Source organism: Nicotiana sylvestris, chromosome 6 (genome assembly GCF_000393655.2).
Source record: "Nicotiana sylvestris chromosome 6, ASM39365v2, whole genome shotgun sequence".
In the NCBI taxonomy this organism is placed as follows: Eukaryota; Viridiplantae; Streptophyta; class Magnoliopsida; order Solanales; family Solanaceae; genus Nicotiana; species Nicotiana sylvestris.
Window position 1 is genome coordinate 108,719,752 of NC_091062.1, and position 16,765 is coordinate 108,736,516.

Genomic DNA, 16,765 nt, shown 5'->3' on the forward strand with positions numbered 1-16,765 from the left:
CTGATCCTTGGTTTTGCGGACCACACTAAATCGAGTGCGGCCGCAGTGACTCCAATGCGAACCACATTAAATCTCATGCGGCCGCATTGCCTGTTGGCCTGGAAATCAACCTCTCTGAACCTCACTTGTGCGGACCGCACACAATGGTGTGCGGCCGCACTGGGCCTATCTAGCCTGAGCTTTGTCTTGTCTTGGTACTTGTGCAAGTTTCACTCCTTTTTCAGCTGATCTTTGACATCTTGTCACTTTGTTTATCAAACCTGCAATCAAGCACAACTTGTGAGCCTTTTGGGACTATTTTGTACAAATTTCTAATCAAAACATAAGCAAGAAGGAGTATAAAATGTATCAAAATTCCTAGTTATCAACTCCTCCAAACTTAAGCTCTTGCTTGTCCTCAAGCAAACAAAATAAGACCCACCCCTTAAGGAAAATTCCAAGAAAATTCAGCTGTTCTAAAGTGCCCTCATCTAGCATCAATTGAGACTAACAATTGTCCTCCATACAAATGAATCATTAACAACATTTACTCTTTGAAACACCATGGATTAAGTGCAACACAAGAGCATCAAGAGTTGACTCAACACATCAAAGAACTCTTTCTATTACTTTGGTCATTGTGGAACCCAAACTCACACATCCTCAACTCTCCCTAAGCAAACCTCACTAATAGTAGCACTTAGAATGAGGTTAATGGAAAATCACTCATCTCTCTCAAGGAAAAGTCATGAGTCCGGCTCTAAGTACCATATGCTTGCCCCTTATGTGAGTCACCACTAATGTAAGTTTCATTTAACTCAAGATCATATAGGGCTTTTGTGGAGACATCGTGAAGGCTTTTGGTTTAGGGTAGGTAATGTTTGGTCTAAGTAGGTTCCATCTTCCTTTAAACACTTCTTTTATTTCATTTTGGCTCAAATTCATTTGACTTTTTGAGTCTTTTCACTTCTTTCTAAGGGGTTAGAGAGATACACTGTCACTCTTTCTTATACATTTCAAATCTTTTCTCCTTTCTCAATTTTCTATACCTTTCATTCTTTGCTTTTCTTGAATCCCTTTTTATTCAATTCTACTTTGAGCATTCTTTTTGTCTTTTGCTTTTCTTTCTTTTTCATTGTCGTTCCTTTTCTTCATTTTGTACCCTTTTACCACTTTGGTTTCATCCTCGTCTCTCCCCCAAACTTATACTGCCATGTGCTAAAGAAAAAATTGGGTGCCAAGAGAGGGTATCTTTTAGAACGGGTAAAGGCTTGTATCATAGTTATTTGAAGGAAAAAAAAGTCTAAGGCTCAAAAGGGTTGACTAGGGATCTTATCATTGGTAGGTTATGAAAGTGTTCATGCTATCATTTGGACCAAGGAGAGCCTATAATCATGTCGCAAGTCAAATTCACTTAGGATTTCACCTCAACAAACATTCAGGGCAAGTTCTAGACCAATGGCTCGGGACTTGGACTTGCAATGCAATTTCTCACCACACAAGCTATGGGATTGCTAAAGACACAGAGTCGGGGGCCCACAATGACTTTAGATAAGATTTGAGCACACAATGGTCCCGAAAAATCACTTGATGATTATCGGTCAACACAAGAGTCTCAAGGTCACGGCTTTCACCATCCTAAACACAACAATTTGTTTTTTCACCATGAGATCAAAGGCAAATGTGCTAGGCCCAAGTGAAACTTGCTTGAGGTACCCTTACCACTAACTACTAAAAAGCAAAAAGAAAAACGGACTCAAACCCTTAAGAAGGTTGTCACGCCATCCATCATTGGGAAGAGCCACCCGGTTCACACAAACTCCATCTTTGGAAAGAACCGTGGCATTAAGAAAACCAAAGGCTTATTGCAATTGTTCAGAACAAGAAGCTACGAACATAAATAAGAAGCTAAGAAAGAAAAATTGCAGAAAGTAAAATGAATATATACAAGAGGGGATTTAATCGAATATACAATAGATGGGATGAATATATACAATATAACATAACTTTATATACAGACCCAAAGTAAAATAAAAGTATGAGAAATGTAACGAAATGTTAAAATTATATACAAACCAAGATGAAAAATAAAGAAAGCATAAAAACTGTCAAATATATACAATAATCCAAATCCATAAAAGTAGGGCCTACCCCCTCAAATAAAAGCTGACATTATCTCCAATGCCAACTAAACCAAATAAGCACCAAAAAGAAAAAAGGGAAAAGGATATAGAGACTACCTATGGCCCGTCTGTCTGCATGGGCTCCTGAGTGGTCCTTGGGTCCTCAATATGCTCGGGCACCTCAGATTGGTTTTCTATGGCCTACTGCTCTACTGCTCGGACCTGGGCCTGGATAGGCTCCTGAGGTGCATCCTGTGGCTAACTGGAGGAGGTCTCCGGTGGGTCTGCCAACTGGATGACTGCATCGTCTGCTCGGGGAATCATCCTCTTCCTCTTGGGAGGCCTCTGGGACTGCTCAGGCTGAGGATGAGCTACTGGTACTGGGTCCTGTAGCAATAAGTCCAAAGGCAGATGATCTTCCTTCATCCTGTCAACCTCAGCCCTCAGCTCCTTTACGGACTTCTTGGAAGCCCGCGTCTTCCTCAACTTCTTGTGCTCCTTCACAAGCTCCTTGAGAGCTCTCCCATGAGACTCCACAGCGTCCGTAAGAACCTTCTATGTGTCAAGTATTTTCTTCTGGTTGTCCAGAATATCCTTGAGGGCGTCCTCAATAGACTGTGGGACCTGCGGAGGCGGAGGTGCCAAATGAGCTTCCATTGTAGTAGTGAGAATAGACAACTTGGATGAAGCTGTCTGCATCCAATTGTTGAGAAGAGCCTGGCTCAGTCGGTGTGCAGTCACTGGGTAGGCTCGGGAAGAGGTAGCTCGAGATCTGCTAAAGTGGATGGACCAGGAGGAATGTCTGTGGAGGTAGAGGCAGGGTGAGTAGGAGCCACTACCACAACTGGCTCTTCAGACTGGCCAGTACTGTTCCCTTGAAGTTCTTGCTCTTTGGGTTGTCATCACCCTGCATACTGTACCATGATAACGGGGCCTTCGCTTTTACCTTTATATCAAATAGCCTCTTTTCCACTTCGAGGTCCCTGAAGTACATGGTCAAAAAGCTGGGGAAGGGGTAGTTTCTGTCACCCTCACTAACTACCTGCGTAATTACCCGAGACATTACCTTCCCGACATTAATCGGGTACCCCCCCATGATCGATGCCACCAAAACAGTCCGATGAAGAGGAAGGGAGTTGTCATGAGTAGTGGAGTCCAATCTGCTGCACACAAATGTTTGCCACCCTTTGGCTTCGAAATTCAGACTTCTTCTCAAAATTTTCACTTCCGCATTTAGCCAATTAGGGGTGGTACCTGGGATTGCCAGATACTGTGCCAACCAGGGACGGACCTCCTCGCCCAATTCCATCTTTTCCATATACAGTTCCTCATCCTCCTCATCAAAGCCTAGGTAATCATTTATTGTTTTCCCGTCAAAAAGCACCTTCAGATTTCGCACCTTGGTCACTTTTGTGCCCTTTTTGATGTGGGCAACATTGGTATAGAATTCCTTGACCAGGTGCTCGTTTGCATCCTCACAGTTGTTTAAGAAATACTCCCAGCCAACTTTCTCCCTAAACTGCCTCCTCACATTGGGATAGTGAGGTAATAAGTCTCTATCAACAAAGCTCCTCTCCAGGATCAACTTTCTCACCGGCCACCATTCCTTAAATTTGTGATAAGCTACCTCGCTCACAAACCAGTCTTGCCACACCTCCGGGTTTCTAGTTCGTTCTACCCCGCCAACCTGGGGCTCACCCCTTCTCCTACTAACTCTTCTCCTACTACACCCTCTCCGGATAATGAAGCTGTGGGAGAGATGGAGTATTAATCCCCACCGCTTTCAGCTGAGCCCTCAAACAACCCAGAAGATACATTTACTGACGCTTGGGTAGCGGGGGAAGGTGGAGGAGTGTCTCTTAGCCTATTCCTCTCCGGCCAGTCAGGGATGTATTTTGGCACACAATCTGAAGATATCTCCTGGGGGGGGGGCTCGTACTCACTCCCATACATGTCAATAGCCCTATCAGCAGCTTCAATCATCTTCCTCATGTTTTTAATTTTTTGCCGGGCTTGAGCAATCAGTCTTATCATTTTCTGTTTCCCTCCCCGGGAGGATTTACCTCGACTATCTTGTTTAGAACCCTTGCCTATTTGTTTCACCATTGTCTGCAAACATCATCCATTAGGCTTGTTAGTATCAGTAAAAACAATTAAGATAAGAGTTGCAGACAAGAAAAAATTGCAGCCAGTTGCAGAGGTGACACAGTGCAGACCACATAAAATGAAGTGCGGCCGTATAGAGGCCAATGCGGACCGTATAAAATGGCAATGCGATCCGCATAGAGGTGGGGTTCAGACTACCCACTCTTTGTATCCAGGTAATGCGGACCACACAAAATGTAGTGCGGCCGCACAAGGACCAATGCGGACCGCACAAAATGTAGTGCGGTCGCAGTACCCAAAGATCAAATTTCAGGGCTTTCAGCAATACGGCCCACACAAAATGTTATTGCTGACCACACAAAGGCACCGCGGACCGCACAGAATCGACCGCGGTCCGCACTGAGTCAGCTGCGGCACTAACTTAGGATTTATGAAATTTTGATTTTAAGTCCAGTTTTATACCCAATAAAGGTCCCTAAGTGTTTGCCCAGTGATTTTAACTACCTAATTCTACTTTAATCAAGAAGTCAACTACCCTAACCTAATCAATCGAAGAAAATACGGCAAGAACAAAATAATACACAAGAAAAACAAAAAGTAAAGGAGAATAACAAAATTAAAGCAATTAAAAAAGAAGTCAAGTTACCAGATGTGAGATTTAGTGATGATTAATGATTCCTAGCAGGTAGTTACGAGCAAAAGGGATGATGAACAGTGTTTTTAGGGGTTATGAGAGTAAAGAGATCGAAAAGTGTAACAGGAGGGTCTCAGGCCCTATTTATAGAAAAGGACCTGGGGCCCAGCTTACCAACCAAGTGCGGACCGTACAAAATGGACTGCGGTCCGCACCACAGAGCATATTTCAAGTTTGAGAAGGCAACCCACTGCGGTCCGCACAAAATGCCATGCGGCCGCAGTGGTCCACTGCGGACCACACAAAATGTAATGCGGCAGCGGTGACAAACTACAGAGAGTTGGACATTTCATCCTTCATCAATGCGGTTCACACTAAATGTAGGGCGTCTGCATTGAAAACTTCAGAGACCTAAACACTTTTTCCACTATGTCCTGCACTGCATCAACACAATTCTGTAGCATCTCACAACTAGTTAGTCCAAAAATAAATCCTATACTACCATGAAAATCAAAGAAAAACAAGAAGAAAAACACATGTGTTGCCTCCCAAGAAGTGCCTGATTTAACATCGCGGCACGATGCAGGTTACCATCAAATCATTTGAGATGAAGAAGTGCCACCACGTGGCTGTCATCAATTTTTACCAAGTAGTGCTTGACCCTATGCCTATTCACTCTAAAAACTTCCCCATTTTTGTTCTTTAAATCAAGAGCACCAAATGGGGTCACACACACTACTTCAAAAGGTCTACTCCATTTTGATTTAAGCTTTCCCAGAAACAGACGTAACCGAGAGTTGAACAAGAGAACCAAATCACCAACTTTGAACTCCTTGCTACGAGCATATTTATCATGAAGGTACTTCATCTTTTCCTTGTACAAGGACGAACTGGAGTACGCATGGAATCAGAATTCATCAAGTTCATTAAGCTGCTCCACACGAAGATTTGCTACAACATCCCATTCAAGATTTAGCTTTCTGAAAGCCCACATTGTTTAACCAAAAAGTGGAATTTCGGTCAAAGCGATAATTTAGAAGAACTCGGGTTACTAATAATCAAACAAAGTATAGAAGGAAGTAATTTTACTAGCAATGATATAATCAGGAGAAAACAAGTAAACCAGTATATTCAGATAGTATTTCGTGTGTTTACAATTGATCCGTTCTCTCCCTTTTATAGCTACTTTAGAGATATGCGTTTTGCCTTTGTCATAATAAGGCCATTATGGGCAATTAAAGACATTAAATGCTACGTTATATAATCATTGTATTTAATACAGATTCTCTAACATTTTTAGTAGTTAAGGATAATTAAATACAGTATCTGTACTCCCATGAACTGTCAGATTCATTCCCCTTTATTCTTGGACTTAAATAGGTACGTGCGCTGAGTCTTTTGAATAACCGCTCGTGCCTCTTCCTTTAACTCTGCTCGTATCTGTTGCAATTCTTGCTTCTTTGCCAATTATAACTCTTTGACCAGTCTACGTGTCATGACACGTCATCTTTATACCACTTTAATATGTAAACTCAATTTTTCCCAATACAGATAGTCCCCCCACTTGCCATTTATTTATCAATTGAATATTTGGGAAGTGGATTTCATTAAAACGAGAATTTTTGTCACCATTAATGCTATGAAAGAATCGACACTTCAATTGTCACTTTCATTTAATGTTCTTCACACGTGTCACCTTTTCATTTGTTCTGCAGTTTTGCAGCACTTTTAAGGCTTTTTCACAGCTTCACTGTTCACGAAGTGTCAGTTATCATTATTATGGTCCTTCCATCATTGCACCTTTTTCTTTGACTGTTGTTTATCAGTATAAATATAACTTTCTTCTTTGTCTTTACCACATAAAGTTTTTTGAACATCCAATTTCTCAAATCTTTGTTTGCTTCTTCCTCGTATTATCATGTCTTCATCAAACCCTAACCCTAGAAGGGTCCCCATAGTCGACACCTTCCCTAATGCCCCTAGTAGGAGCAGAAGAGGAGGTAGGCTCCATAGTTTAGGATCTATTCGTGGTTCTTCTATTCCTTCACCTAGTTCTGGCCTTTCTTCTAGAACTAGAGGTTCTCTTTCACAAAGATCTTCTTCTAGAGGTAAAGAATCTTCTGAACCTCTTCGTGAACCTTCAGTAGAGGAGATAGTTCATGCGAAACTGTCTTTTTATCATGACAGAGAGTCTCTTAGAAATCAAGTATCTTTTTTAGATCGTGCTGATATCTATCCCACTCAAATTACTGAAGGTTTGATTTCTGTAGTTCGTAGAGACTGCCATTGAAGTAATGACTTTCCTATCATTATCCCTAATCCAAATAAAAGAATCACCTCTTACATAACCGGGTTTCTTTTATCTATACATATCCTTTCACTTTAGGATTCAAACCTGCTATTGATCCTGTTATTCTCAAGTTCTGTCATTTCTTTGATGTTTGCTTAGGTCAAATTGGCTCAATTATATGGAGGGCTGTCGCCTGTTTGAGGCATTTGACCAACACAGCCAGTGTGCCTTTTACTTTCCCGCATCTGATTCACCTTTACTCCCCTAGACTCTTTTGCAATGGTATTTTTACACTAGTAGCCAGGAGTAAAAGAGTTCTAGTTAGCCCTGAAGATGAAAAAGACCGTGACTGGTATGCCAGGTTAGTTGCTGCCCCCACTGTTGGTTTAGTGGGTGATGAGAACGTTCCCTTTCCTAAGAAGTGGAATTTTGCACGTGAGTCTTCTAACTTTCTCGTACCTTTTTCTTCAATTTTTCTAATTTTGCTTTTCTTTTTCAGCAACCATGGCAGTTGTGGAAGATGTTCCCAATTTCCATGATTGGGTAGACAAGCTGTTGAAGATTGCACCAATGGATGGTAGATCTTGGAAGACCCTTTCCCAACGATTTGGTTGGAAAGTAAAAACTCATGGTAAGAACTTTTATTTTATTTTATCTTACATATTGTTTTTTTTCTTTACTGAACTGACTTCAATCCTTCTTTTTATCAGGATTTGCTATTCGAGGAGTTACTACCGAGGCAATCACGACTTCTCGTATCTCTTTGGAAAGGGCCCAAGAAATAATCTTGGGTTCTTCATCGAAAAGAAAATCCGTTGATGAACAAGACTCTGAAGAAGAGGATGACGGGGGCTCTTTGGTAACAAGGCCACGGGCTCGTAGACGCATCATTTCTGATGATGAAGAAGAAGCATCCCCCCGCCGTTCTATTCCTCTTACCGAGTCTGTTGAGGCACCGATTGTAATTCCTGATAATGACATTGCTCCCGCAGCTGCTCATGATTCTGTTGAGCAGCTTTTTATCAGTGGGTTTGGTGGTGAAGACTTAGGCCTAGTTCTTGATAAAGCACCCCTGGCTTCTTTTTCTACACCTGTGTCTGTGATTCCTTCTTTGCCAATCTCGGTTGTTTCCGTTCCTCCCCAGACTGTCTTTACTACTTCTACTGTTCCTCCTTCAACAATTCCTCCTCCAATCACTCCCCGTGCTGAAGTTGGCTCCACAAGCAGGAGTGGTGCTATGAGGCAAGTGATCATTGATGTCCCAGCTGAGGGCAATCTTTTAAGGAAATCGGGTCAAGCAGATGTATGGCTAAAGCCCTTAATTGGACTAATTGAGAAAGCCAAACTAGAGAGACATATCTCCTTGACCTTGATGAATGACATTGTGCATGCTTCTTTAAAGGCATTCCCCTTCTTTTTTTCTTTTAAAACTTTCACTTTGTAATTTTTCTATCTTTGGGATTCTCATTTCCCTTCATTTTTCCAATTTTAGGCCAATCTTATCGGCACGGAGATGATGAAAAAGGTTGCCCTCTCAGAGCAATTAGTGCATGATTCTTAATTAGAGGCGTACAATTGGAAGGAACAGTATGAAAGCATTCAGATTGATGTGGAATATTTAGAAGAAAGTAAAAGTACCTTGGAGCAGCAGGTACGGGCCTTGACTACAGAGTTGGCAGTTGAAAAGGCTTCCTCAAGTCAAGCAGATAAAGAAAAAGCTCTTCTTAAGACTTCTTTCTCAGAGCAGCTGTCAAAAGTTAGCGAAGAGATTAGAGAGTTAAAGGCTCTCTTGGGTGAGAAAGAAGCTTATGCTGGTGAGCTCGTGCAAAATTTGACTCAAGCACAAGAAGACCTCCGAGCTTCTTCTGATAAGGTTTGTGCCTTAGAAAGTTCTCATACCTCTCTTCAAGTTTCTTACACGTCTGCCTTGGCTGAAAATGAAAAGTTAAAGAATGAAATTGCTGACTGGGAAAGAGATTATGAAATCCTTGAGGATAAGTCTGCCATTGAAGTGAGTTGGGCGTTTTTGAATTCTCGCTGTGATACCCTAGTTGAAGCTAGCCAAGAGAATTTTAACTTAGAATCTGAGTTAACTAAAATCAAAGAAACTATTGAGAAGGCTCAACAAACCCAAGATTTTCCTTCTCTAGTGGCCAAAGCTTCCGCGAATGTTGAAGTTGATACGGGTATCCCAACTCCTTCAAGCCCAGTTGAGCCCGCTGCTGTAAGCCAAGTTGAGCCCGCTGTTGTTGATGCACCTGTTTTAGTCTCTACATCTTCTTAGTGATAAGTTTCGGTCATTTGAATTTCTTTGTTTTTTTTTATTATTTGGAAAATTATGGTTAAACCCTTGGTTTCATTTGAGGGTTTGTTTTGGAAACTCAAGTCCCCGTACCTTTTAAGGGACAATATTTATAAATAATTTGCAGTTTACGGCTAAGTTCATACTTAGTCCAAACTTTTTTATATTAAGAAGTTTCTCGTTACTATCTTGAATTATTCTTGCCTTTATTTCTAAGGACTAACAGAATAATTTGAATTTTTATTCTTCAAAAATGCTTCTGTTATCTTCATGAATATTTAATTTAAACATGAATTTTATAAAAGAGGTCCCTTTTATATTCGACACTTAATGAAGAAGACGCCTCAACTTCATAATGGTGTTAACATACGATAAAAGAAATAGGAATACACATGTTTCTTTGAAATAACTTTGACAAGTTTTTATTTGAACGTTGTCTAGTTTTGAATAACACTTTACACGTATTTGAGTTACATCTATAACTTTCTCGTAACTGTTTTTCTTGTAACAGATTTTAAAAAAAATACGAGGTTTTTATTTATAACCCGTTTCAGTACATAGCCTTTACCCTAACTATGGTAAGGTTTTTCTTTGGCCTTAGCTCGTGACTTTGCTCTGCACTTGACCCATTCAATGAGTGAACTTTTCAGGCTTGATCTTTGATTATTTTCCAATCTTTTTTGCCTTCTTTATACACATGCCCGTGTATATTATGTAGTCCCCTAAGTGTTTGAGCGTTAAAGTATGGAGCCTCGAGCACTTGATTGTTCCTATCATTTGGTCCTTTCCTTGAAAAGGAAAAACATACGGGACTCAGAGGTACGATTATAGAAGTAGACTGCTTAACCCGTTTGAATTTCTATCAGAATAATTGTAACCCTAGGCCAGGAAGTTTTATTTTATTCCACGTGCCTTGCAGATCATGACTCATCATTTAGTACGGGTTAACTTTTTTCCTATCATCTAAAATCGTTAGTAAAATTTTAACAATTCAAAAATTAAATTCAAAAATATGGATACCTGACCGTGGGTATTCCTTAGAAATAGTATCTCTTCAGATGAACAACATTCCAATGTGAAGGTAGTATCTTGCCATCCATTGTTTCGAACTCATATGCTCCTTTACTTGCAATATCATGAATTCTCTAGGATCCTTCCCATGTTGGCCTTAATTTCCCCGCGTTAGCTGCCTTCGTAGATTGATAAACCTTTTTGAGCACGAAGTCCCCAATTTTGAAGAATCTGAGGCGTGCTTTTCGGTTGTAGTATCGTTCTATGACCTGCTTCTGTGCTGCCATTCTTATTAATGCAACTTCTCTTCTTCCTTCATGTAAATCAAGATTTACACACATTTCCTCGTCATTAGATTCTTCTGTCGCATATGTAAACCTTATACTCGGCTCTCCTATCTCAACTGGAATTAAAGCTTCAGCTCCATAAACCAATAAAAATGGTGTTTCTCCTGTACTTGTTTTTGCTGTTGTGCGATATGCCCATAAAACTCCAGGTAACACTTCTGGCTTATAACCTTTGGATTCCTCTAAACGCTTCTTTAAATTGTTGATAATGACTTTGTTTGTTGACTCAGCTTGCCCATTGCCCACCGTATGATAAGGTGTGGACGTAATCCTTTTAATCTGCCAACTTTGAAAGAATTCTGTGATTTGAGCGCCTATAAATGAGGGCCATTATCACACATGATCTCCTTTGGTACACCGAATCAGCATATGATATTCCGCCAAATGAAATATTTAACTTCCTTTTCTCGCACCTGTTTGAATGCTCCTGCTTCTACCCATTTAGTAAAATAATCAGTGAGTACGAGCAAAAATCTGACCTTTTGCTTGTGGTAGTGGACCCATGATATCCATCCCCCACTTCATAAATGGCCACGGTGCAATGACCGGATGTAGTAACTCCGCAGATCTATGCATATTATTACCGTACCTTTGGCATTTATCACATTTAGCCACGAAATTTTCCGCTTCTTCTTCCATTTTAGGCCAGTAATAACCTGCCCTAATTAGGGTTCTTACCAATGACCTTCCACCTGCATGATTCCCACCATTCTCCTCGTGTATTTCTCTCATTACGTATTCTGTCTGAGAAGGTCCGAGGCATCTTGCTAAGGGACCGCCGAACATTTTTCGGTAAAGATTTTCTTGCTTTAAGCAATACCGAGCAGCCTTTTTTAAAAGCGCATGAGCTTTTTTCTTATTTTCAGGGATGGTACCATACTGCAAAAAAGCAACAATCTCGTTCCTCCAATCCCAAGTGAAGTTATTAAAATTTATCTCATTCTTATCGGGGTCGAGAACTGAATGAAATAAATGAATAACTAAAGCATTTTCATTGCTTGCCATGTTTGCCGCAGATGCAAGATTAGCTAGGGCATCGGCTTTGACATTTTCATCCCTTGGTATTTGTGTCACTTTCCAGTTTTGAAATTGCTTTATCAAATCCCATACCTTTTCTAAGTACTGCTGCGTCCTTGCTTCCCTGGCCGTATAAGTCCCCAGCATTTGATTAACTATGAGCTGTGAATCACTTTTGATTATAATCTAATTTATGCCAAGTTCTCGTTCCAGTTCTAAACCTGCAATTACAGCCTTATATTCTTCCTCATTGTTAGTTATAGAATGATATTTAATAGCTCGTCGAATGGTCTCACCCGTAGGTGGTACCAAAACAATCCCTAAACCAGTACCCTTTATGTTAGATGAACCATCTGTAAATAAGGTCCAAGTTCCTGGGTTAGCTCCGTTGAACATCTACAACTCTTTTTCTGCTTCTAATTGCATCCCTTGGCTAAAATCAGCCACGAAATCAGCTAACACTTGAGATTTTATAGCAATTCTAGGTTGGTAGGTGATATCATATTCACTTAATTCTATAGCCCATTTAGCTAACCTACCTGACAACTCATGCTTATGTAATATATTGCATAATGGGTAAGCAGTTACTACACCAATAAGATGACATTGAAAATAAGGCCTTAATTTTCTAGAGGCCATGATTAATGCAAGTGCAAGCTTTTCTAATTGAGGATACTGCGTCTCCGTATCTAATAAAGATTTGCTAACATAATAGATCAGAGATTGTTTACCTTGGTCCTCACGGACTAAAACAACACTTACCGCTACTTCTGAAACAGCAAGGTAGATGAGCAGTCTTTCCCCAGCCTTTGGTTTTGCGAGCAATGGTGGATTTGATAAGTATGTCTTCAAATTTTTGAGTGTCTGCTGACATTCCTCATTCCATTCAAAATGATCTTGCTTTTTAAGAGCTGAAAAGAATTTAAAGCACTTTTCTGATGATTTAGAAATGAATCTTCCCAAGGCTGCAATTCTTCCTGTCAACCTCTGCACTTCTTTTTTGCTTGAAAGCATATAAGGAATTTCTTCAATGGCCTTAATCTGTACGGGATTCACTTCAATACCACAGTTAGAAATAAGAAAACCCAAAAACATACCTGACGCGACACCAAATGCACATTTCTCCGGATTTAATTTCATATTGAATTTGCGCAAAATCTGAAATGTATCAGACAAGTGTGATATATGATCTCTCGAATGCTGAGTTTTAACGAGCATATCGTCTATATAAACCTCCATGGTTTTTCCCAAATGTTCTTGAAACATTTTAGTCATTTGCCTTTGATATGTTGCACCAACATTTTTGAGACCAAAAGGCATTACTTTGTAACAATAAGTCCCCCTGTTTGTTATGAATGAAGTTTTTTCTTCCTCTACCGGATCCATTTTGATCTGATTGTATCCTGAATACGCATCTAAAAAACTTAATAATTCATGTCCTGCAGTAGCATCAATTAGTTGATCTATATGCGGTAGTAGAAAAGAATCTTTAGGACAGGCTTTGTTAAGATCTGTGTAATCTACACAAACTCGCCACTTACCGTTCTTGTTTGGTACTACAACAGTATTGTCTAACCAATTAGGGTACTTTACCTCACGAATAGACCCAATCTTTAGTAATTTTTGAACATCTTCCTGAATCACCTGATTTTTGAAAGTTCCTTACTTTCTCTTCTTTTGTTTGACAGGAGGGTACGATGTGTCTTCATTTAATTTGTGAGTAATTACCTCCAATGGTATTCCTATCATATCAGAGTGGGACCAAGCAAAAAGTCCACGTTAGTTTTCAAAAATTCAATTAACTTACCTTTTATGTCTTGGCTTAAATTGACCCCTATGTACACTTTCTTATCAGGACATTGTGCGAATAACACTACAGCCTCCAGTTCTTCAATTGTTGTTTTGATATTATCGTTATCCTCCACTTCTTGAATGGTATCAGGCCTTGAGTCCACATATGTCCGCCCTTGTTCAGTTGAGGTTTGTGTTGTGGTGCCCTCAACTGGCTTCTGTGATTGCTATTTTTCTTCGTTTTTTGAATCTGCTACAGAATTGATGTTCCTGGATGTATGTTGATCCCCACGGATTTCACATATTCCCTATGGTGATGGAAATTTAATAACTTGATGCAAGGTTGAAGGAACGACATCCATTTCGTGTATCCATGGTCTCCCAAGGATCATATTATAAGCCATCTCCATATCTACTACCTGAAACTTTGTATCTTTGACAACTCCTTCTGCGAATATAGTGAGTATTACCTCTCCTTTTGTCACAACACTGGAATTATCAAATCCGGATAAAGTATGCGCCTTTGGTATTAATTTATCTTCAACTTGCATCTCTTGTAATACTCTTAGCAAAATAATGTTCACGGAACTACCTGGATCAATCAAAACTCGTTTTACATTAGTATCATGTACAAGTAAAGATATTACTAGTGCATCGTTATGAGGAGATAATATGCCATCTGCATCAGCATCATCAAACGTAATACTTTCTTCCTCTAAGACATGCCCCACCCGTTTCCCTTGGGTAGTTGTGACTTTGGAAATTTTATTAGTTGCAGTGTATGTCACACCATTGATATATTCACCCCCGCTGATAACATTGACGGTCCTTTTGGGAGAAGGTGGTTTGGGGGGCTCCTGCCTATTCTTCATGTATGCTTGCTTACCTTTCTCACTAAATAACTCGGTGAGATACCCCTGTTTTAAATGATCAACTTCACTTTGTAAAAACCTACAGTCAACCGTTTTATGCCCGTGATCATTATGAAATTCACACCAATGATCAGGGTTGCGCCTGTTTGGATTCGATCTCATCTCTTTTGGCCAGTGTACCTTGTCACCTATGCTTCTCAAAACAGCTACGAGTTCAGAAGTGCTCACATTGAAATTATAACCGCCAAATCTCGCCTTCAAATTTCTATCATCATCTAGTGACTCATGGGTGTTTCGATCATTCCTAAATCTTGATGACGAGCCTGACTCTCGATTCCTTGATCTGTGATCGTACCTTTGATTGTCCTGTTTTGACCGTGAGTCTTTCCCCGTAGGTCCCATGTATGGTTCGTACCTGTTTTTATCTGACCTTTTTTCGGTTTCTGCCCATCTCGAACTTATATTTTCTTCTTTTTGATACCGTGAAATAATATCTTCTTCAATCCTCAGCTTCATGCTATACCTGTTGTAAACATCATTCCATGTTGTGGCTGGGGATTCACGAAGACTTTCCTTGAGTCGCCTCGTAGCCTCGGAGCTTTTTTCATTCAAATTACTCGTGAAAGCTATAACGGCCCAATTGTCAGGTACACGCGTTAATGTCATTCTTTCACGTTAGAATCTGTCCACGAACTCTCTAAGCAATTCTGAGTCTCCTTGCTTAATTTTGAAAATATTTTCCATTCTTTTTTCGACTTTTTAAGCTCCCAAGTGTGCTTTGATGAAAGAATCTGCAAGCTCAGCAAAAGAATTTATAGAATTTTCGGGTAAAAGAGAATACCATGTTAATGCTCCCTTAGTGAGTGTTTCACCGAATTTCTTGACCAAATACTGATTCGATCTCCTGTTTGGTCAAGTCGTTGCCTTTTACACCTGTTGTGAATGTAGTCACGTGGTCTCATGGATAAGTTGTTCTATTGTATTTTGGAATATCGGGAATTTAAATTTCTTTGGAATTGGGAGGGGAGTGACACTTGGCTTCCAGGGTTGTTGCGAATATTTATCCATATCTATCCCTTTGATTGCAGGTGGCACCCCAGGTATTTGCTATATGCGGTCACTTTGCTCCTTGAGCTGTTTCTGCAATGTTAGTACTAAATTTTGTAAATCAAAATTGACTAAGCTACTTGGTACTCCCTCTTGTGATATCGCTGGGGGTTCTACCACTTCCTGAATTAACAATCCCAGAACGAGGGTTCTCCAAAGTGTTGTTATTTGGAGTGGGTGTGGGTGGTGCAGCTGGTAACTGGCTAGCAAAGGCCTCAAGCGCTTTATTGACCTGTTCAACAATTAGTTTTTGCAAAGCTTCATCGATAGCTTCAACATTTTCAAATTGATCATTCCCATTTGCATGAGATCCATCAGGAGTGCCTTCTCGAGACCGTCGAGGAGAGCTTTGTGGAGAAGGGACCGGGGTGTGATTATCCTGTAGATTTCCCTGAAGTTGTTGGTTTCCTTGAATGATGTCATTATTGTTCGACATGGTTGATGCAACAAGGAAAGTTAAACTAAAAAAGAACAGATTATCAGATTCCCGGTAACTGAACCAATTTGTTTAACCAAAAAGTGCGATTTCGATCAAAGCGATAATTTAGAAGAACTCGAGTTACTGATAATCAAAGAAAGTATAGAAGGAAGTAATTTTACTGGCAATAATATAATCAGGGGAAAACAAGTAAACCAGTATAATCAGATAGTATTTCGTGTGTTTACAATTGATCCGTTCTCTCCCCTTTATAGGTACTTTGGAGATATGTGTTTTGCCTTTGTCATAATAAGGCTATTATGGGCAATTAAAAACATTAAATGCTACGTTACATAATCATTGTATTTAATACAGATTCTCTAACATTTTTAGTATTTAAGGATAATTAAATACAGTATCTGTACTCCCATGAACTGTTAGATTCATTCCCCTTGATTCTTGGACTTAAATAGGTACGGGCGCTGAGTCTTTTGAATAACCGCTCGTGCTTCTTCCTTTACCTATGCTCGTATTTGTTGCAACTCGTACATCTTTGCCAATCATAACTCTTTGACCAGTCTACGTGTCATGACACATCATCTTTATACCACTTTAATATGTAAACTCAATTTTCCCAATACACACATGGCCTTGTGCTCTAACTCGACCTGTAGATGGCAAGCTTTCCCAAACACCAACCAATACAGAGACATACTAATCGGAGTCTTGTAAGCAGTCCTATAAGCCCATAGAGTGTCATCCAACTTC

The 16,765-nt window shown here is 40.1% G+C and overlaps 1 protein-coding gene across 1 annotated transcript; it reads right to left on the minus strand.

Moving 5' to 3' along the window:
- Positions 1 to 9,646: 9,646 nt before the first annotated feature.
- LOC138871078 (uncharacterized) lies at positions 9,647 to 11,956 on the minus strand. The gene is made up of 3 exons (XM_070148931.1): positions 11,377 to 11,956; positions 10,781 to 11,106; positions 9,647 to 9,700 (listed from the first exon to the last, which is right to left on the minus strand). Exons 1-3 carry the CDS (start codon positions 11,954 to 11,956, stop codon positions 9,647 to 9,649), a joined length of 960 nt encoding a protein of 319 aa, XP_070005032.1.
- Between the last annotated feature and the right edge of the window lie 4,809 nt (positions 11,957 to 16,765).